Raw genomic sequence first — 6150 nt, 5'->3', positions numbered from 1 at the left:
AGGCAGCATCCGAGAGCCGGCCAGGCCGGGCTGGGCAGGCGAGGGGCGGGCACCGCACGGCCGCCCGGGCCCCTGCCGCTCAGAAGCCCTGCTGCCCGTGTCGGGAAAGGCCCAGGGGTGTGCTCGGAGCACCCTGCCAGTGGACGCCCGGGGGCGAACGGGCCACCTCATCACCTCAGCCGCCCCGCAGGTGGGGTGCCACCTGCCCCCGTCGCCCCAGTGCGGCCAGAGCCAGCCGGAGCGGCACCTCGTGCAGCGGGCCCGTCCTCATGCTGCGGCCGGCCAGGGGCTCGTCGTGCGGGAAGACGATGGAGTAGTTCTTGGCATAGGACTCATGGCTGCGCTCGCGAATCCAGCGGCGGTGGCCCGTGAGCGAGCAGTGGAAGCGCCTGGCACAGACGGAGAGGCCGGTCACTGTCCCGAAGGCCTGCTGGGCGAGGGCCGGCCAAGGCCCCTGCGCAAAGCTGGACCCTTCCCCACTCCACCCCGCGCCTCCCTGGGGCTCGGGCAGCCCTGGCTCTCCACCTCCCCGGGGCCTCGGCAGCCCCCGGCCCTGGTGAGCTCAGCCTCCTCGCCTGCAAGCCCCCCAAATGCACGGTGCCCCCCTCCAGCTGCAGGGCTGGGGTCAGACGCCTGGCCCCCTGTGCCGGGGGCCCTGCAGACCGCAGCTCCCAGCCCCTGGCCCCGTCCCTCTCTCTCCACCTGCCGGCCTCTCGCCGGCCGCTCCTCAAGGCCACCTCCTCCCCGGCTCTGTCCTCACGGCCTCCTGTGCGAACCGCGCCAGGGCTGACGGGCTCTGAGTTTGCACAGTTGTAGCGAGCACAATTCTCCCACCAGGCAGGGGAGTGGAGCGGCCTCAGGACAGTGTGGCCGACATTGTCCCCAGCAACCGTGGCTGCGCAGTGCAGGTGCGTGCTGCCCGCAGGAGCCCTCCCTGCCGCCCCTCGGCGTGGCCTCGTGCAGGAGCCTCATGTGTGGGGCCCACGGTCTGGCCGTCTCAGCACAGGGACCCCGTCAGGTTGGTCCGGGGCTACCCCAAGCCAGCAGCTTCCAGAACACGCTGCAGGAGAGGCAGCGAGGGAGCCTGGCCAGGGGGCTGGGGGGACCCCGGAGGCAGCAGCGGGGTGCGCGGTGGGCTGCAGCAACAGAGTCCACTCCGTGGTCAGACTCGGCCCCAGGCCCCAGGAGCCCAGGTGGCTCGCCAGGGATGGGACGAGGTGACCTTCCCAGCCGCTCGGAGAGCGCGCATCCCGGGGAGGGGGTTCGGGGGGCTCTTTCACTTCCTCAGGCCCTGTGGGTCGTGGGGACTGAGGTTACAGACGAGGGAGCTGGGCCGCGGCATGGCTGGGGACCCTCCACTGCCAGACACCTGCTGCCCTCCGCATGTCTGTGGGTGTCAGGGGCGTGGCTCAGCCCCGTGGGAGCACGGCCAGGGGTCAGCAGGGGGATAAACCTGGCAGCCGGCAGCCAGGGGCAGCGCTGGGGCCGGGGCCGGGGCCCAGCCGCCCTCCTCACCTAAATAAGGGCTGAGTCCCCCTACGCAGACCTGAGGACTTTTCCTACAAACAGCAGCCCGCACTCCGGGCCCTGCCCACGCCAGACGCCAGGTGACACGTCCACACACAGGAGCCTCATGCACACTCTGCCCATTTCACAGACGGGGAACCAAGGCTCAGAGAGGAGAGAGGGCTGGCCAGGGCCACACAGCTGGGAGGAGGAGGGGCTGGGATGGCCGAGAAGCCTGAAGCCGAGTCTACACCTGCTTCACCACCCCACCACGCGAGGCGGTGGCCGTGGCCTGGGGGCCAGCTGGTGCCCGGGCGGCCCCAGAAGTCCCACCTACAGCCCAGATCCAGACACACCCTGGACCCGGCCCCGGGCTGACGGCCTGTCCAGGCACCTCCCTCAGCTGGCCTGTCCTCCCGAGGATGGGAACGACTCCTTCCTGCTCTGACCGTCGGGAAAAACAACACAGGGGAGCCCCACGCCGCGCTGGCTCTGTCCCTTCCCTCGGGCTTCTGGAGACACCCTGAGCCGCCCCCTCATCTCCCACCTCTCGGCTGGGTTTGTCGCGTATCTGTCCCCTCGCTCAGTAGTGCTGGATGCCCAAGTGGGTGCGGGCAGCCGTCCAGCCGCCCAGTCGGGGGCTGGGCACATAGGAAAGTCCCCACATCAGTGACTGGTTGGGCCCGGGAGGCCATTAGTCGGCCATCTCCTGGGGCGCACGGCCCCAGCCAGGAGAGTGTGCGGATGAGTTCGCTGCCCCTGGCCCTACCCTCTGGGCCTCAGCAATCAGGGGCTCCCTCCCGGTGCCCTCTGCCTCCCAGCCACAAAGCGCTCCTGCCAGGGCCGGCGGCAGACAGAAGGCCAGCACGTCCCCAGCTGAGCAGGGGATCCTCAGTGGCCTGGGGGCCTCAGCCAGCCAGGGGCGAAGGCCACCTGCGGCGTGCCCTACAGCACCTGACTCGCTGCAGCCCTCCCCCAGCCCGGGAGGGGGCGCTGTGCCAGCCCCGTTAGCAGTCTCGGACACTGGCACAGGGAGGCCGCGGGGGAGGCCGGCGTGAGCCCCAGTCTGTCTGACGGGCACTGGAGCCTCGCCCCGAGGGGGCGCAGCCGGAAGCTGGATCCCTTCCCGCTCCGGCTGGCCCACGGGTGACTTCAGGTGAGTCGCCGCCCCCGTTGGCGCCTCCTGTCTGCTGTGTGCAGCAGGAGGGGCTTGGACCGGCCGGTCCCCGAGGCCCCTTGCAGCTTCATCATTCTAGAACATTCCTCTCTTGGGAGAACACACGGGCACAGCCCTAGGTGGACTCCCAGGCAGCCGCATAGCAGACCGCGCTGTGCCTGGCTCCGCGGAGGGAGTGGCCATAGGGGGCATCTCTGTGCCTGTCCGTCTGTCCCTGTGGGGGCCGGACATCCCCCTCGGTGGGTGTGATGTCCTCTCCGGGCCAGGAAGGGATGAGCTTAGCAGGAGATCGGGGCACACTGAGCTGGACTCGCCCCCCCCAAAACCTCCAGCCTCAGCTGGGGTCTGCCAGCAACGGAAGCAGCAGAGAAGGTCGGACACCCACGGGGGGTCCCTCCCTCCAAGCTATTGCCTCAGAAGTCCCACCTGGGGATGAGCCCCTGGCCCCCTGACCCCCGGCCTCCGGACCTGTCTGGCCTGTATCGCTGGCGCCGGCCTGACCGGCAGAGAACAGCAAGGCCGCGGGGGACCCTCCCAATGCCGACATCAGCGCCCCCCCCGCCTCGGCTCGGCTGGCTCGGTGTCCGTGTGCAGCTGAGGGTGTCACCTGCACGCAGCCCCCCAGCACGTGCACCGCTGGGGGACACTGCTCGAGACCGGTGTGACGTATTCCGGTCACTCTGCCACTGAGCAAAGCAGCCGCATCTCCACTCAAAGCCGCCCAGCTCCCGGCCCCCACACGCATGCCCATTACGGTCCTTGCAGCTCAGCCCCGCCCCCAGGCCTCGGTCCCCCCATCTGCGGGGTGGGAGGACCTGGTCCCCCAGGTAGGACCTGAGGACGAGAGATCCCGGAGACCGTACGGCACTGCCCCCTGCTGGCAGCCTTCCTCCCTGTTCCTTGCTGCCGCCTCTTCCAAGAAGCCCTCTGAATTTCGGGGACGGCTCCTTCTTAAATAGCCCTCGCTATTCACCCCACCCGCCCAATGCCAGGGCAGCTGGCCAGCGGACGCCCCCTGCCCGCGGATTCCGGCACCTACTCACCTAATGTCACCTGCTCACCTGATGTCATAGCTGTACATGTCCTTCTCCGGGCGTCCATGGACGATCCAGTGGGCCAGCTCCTGGCCACAGCCGCCGCCAAGCATCATCCCTGGCAGGGGTGCGGCCATCGGTCTGTAACCATCCCCGGAGCCCCCCACCCCAGTTCAGTGCCCCTCCCATCTCTATGGGCAGCATCCCCCCCAGCCTGGAACCTCACACCTGGGGTGCTGCATGCCTTCCGATGAGACCCCACCCCGCCCCGTGGCCTCTCCGGTCTCCACGCCCTTCGGGGACGGCAGTGCCCGCCGGGAGAGGCCACGGGGGCCCGGGGGTAGGGGGCTGTCGCCCGCACCCACCTGCACTGTTGAAGCCACAGCCCAGGAAGAATCCTCGGAGCTCGGGCGCCTCCCCCATCAGGGGCTTGTGGTCAGGTGTGAAGGACTCTGAAAGGAAGGCGACCTGAGCTCCCCCCAGGCGCGCACACCCGGGGCGGGCCCTGAGGGGGGGTCTCCCCGTCCTCGAGACCCAGCTCAAGGCCGCTTCCTCCAGGGAGCCTCCCTGGTTGCTTCTGCCACATCCCCCCGAGCTCCTTGGCATTTCCTGCCAGAACCACCCAGCCGGAGTCGGGGTCTGCCTTGCGGGGTTCAGGGGTGCCCCATGGCCATCACCGCTCCCCGAGTCCCCATCGCAGCGCGTGGCCCCCCTCTCAGCACCGGCTTCCGGCTCTCACTGCCCATCACTCTCGCCCACCGGGCCGTGAGTACCAGGTGGGCGCGGACGGGGCTTTGCCCGCCGCCCGGCCCCACGGCCCAGCACAGGGCCCAGCCAAGGCAGGTGCTCGATGAACGAACGCCCATCGAATGGACGGACGATCATAAGTCCTTCGGGAAAGAGGGACAGGCCTCCCGCCTCTGCTGCCGGCGTGCCTCGGGCAGGGGCCGGGACGGGAGGGAGAGGGACCCTCAGGCACAATTATCAACGGCTGGACTTGGCAGCCACAGTGCTGGGTTCCGACCCCACTTTGGCCCATCCGAGCTGTGTGACCTCGGACAAGCCGCTTCAGCTCTCCGGGCCTTAGTTCCCTCATCTGTAAAGTTGGGATGACGGTTCTCAGCTCACGGGACCAGGAGTTATTCTCTCTACAGATACATGGAGCCCACCGTGCATGGCCGGGGCTCGGCCCTGGGCGTCAGTGCTGGACGAGCCCCAGCGGCGGAGCCGACACCAGCGAGGGCGGCAGAGAGTGGACACGCAGAGAAGCAAAGCAGAGAATGTCCGGTCAGTGGGGACAGGGGGCCCGAGCGGCCGCAGGGCTGGCCGGTCCTCACAGCCCTTTCTGGCACAGTGCTGACCCCAGGCTTCCGATGAGGACACTGTGCGGCTTTCGGTCTGACTGACCCCAGATCACCCTGTGAGTGAGCCGTGGACCTGGGACCGCTGGTCAGGGCTGCCAGCCTCCCAGCCCGAGCTCTTCTCCCCTGGGACCGAGCTCGGTCCTGCTGCCTGGGACGATCAGGGCCCGACCTGGGGGGCAGCGTCCGAGCCGCAGGAGGCCCCAGGCCTGGGGGGCCCGGAGAGGCTTCTGAGCAGCAGGAAAGGCGGGGCCCTGGAGGGCAGAAGCTGCGGCAGTCCCCCGAGGTCCTGGAGGGAGGCCAGGGCACCTCGGGAAGATGGCGGGACGGGAACAAAGGGGGGGCCAGGCCGCGGTCCTGTTCTGGGATGACCCAGAGAGCATTTCGGGAGAGCTGGGGACGTTTCCAGGGAGGCCGGAAGTTCTGAGCAGCCTCAGAGGGCATCTGAGGAGACAGCCAGCGGGAGCGTTTCAGGGGACGAGGGTCTCTCGACTGCTTGACAAATGACTCGAGACAGAGCAACATGAGGACGCCGGGCGCTGGGGACGTCCAGGCGGAGCAGACAGGGCCCGACCCTGGCTCTGACCTCCCGAGCCGAGATCTCTGCCCCTCCTCCCCTGCCCCGCTTCCCCGAAGTCAGGGGGCCCGGGACTTCCCTGTGCTGACCCAGAGGCCAATGGCCCTTGACTGTGCGCGTCTTCCTGGCCGATGTCCCCAGAAGCCTCGTCCGCGGCTGCGAGACCAGACACAAGACGTGTGTGCACAGGCAGCGGGGCTCCGTGGGGGGCTGACGCCCCAGCCTCGTGATGGCGGGACTGCTGCCCGAGCCCCGGGTCATCGGCCCACTCCCGCGCCCTGCTCCCCGAGCCCGGCGCTCCGGGGCGCTGCCGTCCCCCCGACCCCGTGGCTGCCGCGCACCCCACGTGCCTCTCCTGAGGACATCAGCTTCCTCGCATGTCGAGCAGGTTAAAGCAGCCCGGGGGGCGGCTGCGCTGACACCCAGCGTGCCGTGACGGAGCGGGCTGGGCATCGGGACCCCCACCCCGGGGATCCCCGCCGCCCCCGCCGCCCT

At 69.4% G+C, this 6150-nt stretch overlaps 1 protein-coding gene across 7 annotated transcripts in view; it reads right to left on the bottom strand.

Annotated features, from left to right (window-relative positions):
- The window catches only part of SARDH (sarcosine dehydrogenase), a 54131-nt gene that overhangs the window by 32620 nt on the left and 15361 nt on the right, over positions 1-6150 (bottom strand). For all 7 annotated transcript variants that reach the window (XM_025051215.1, XM_006918096.3, XM_025051217.1 and 4 more), the window contains 3 exons: positions 4083-4169; positions 3745-3835; positions 248-389 (listed from right to left, as the gene is read on the bottom strand). In XM_025051215.1, coding sequence (XP_024906983.1) covers positions 248-389; positions 3745-3835; positions 4083-4169 — 320 coding nt within the window. The remainder of the gene's footprint in view (positions 1-247; positions 390-3744; positions 3836-4082; positions 4170-6150) is intronic.

This window comes from Pteropus alecto, unplaced genomic scaffold (genome assembly GCF_000325575.1).
Source record: "Pteropus alecto unplaced genomic scaffold, ASM32557v1 scaffold67, whole genome shotgun sequence".
Lineage (NCBI taxonomy): Eukaryota > Metazoa > Chordata > Mammalia > Chiroptera > Pteropodidae > Pteropus > Pteropus alecto.
Note: the sequence above shows the minus strand (reverse complement) of the source record. Positions and strands in the feature narration are given on the sequence as shown.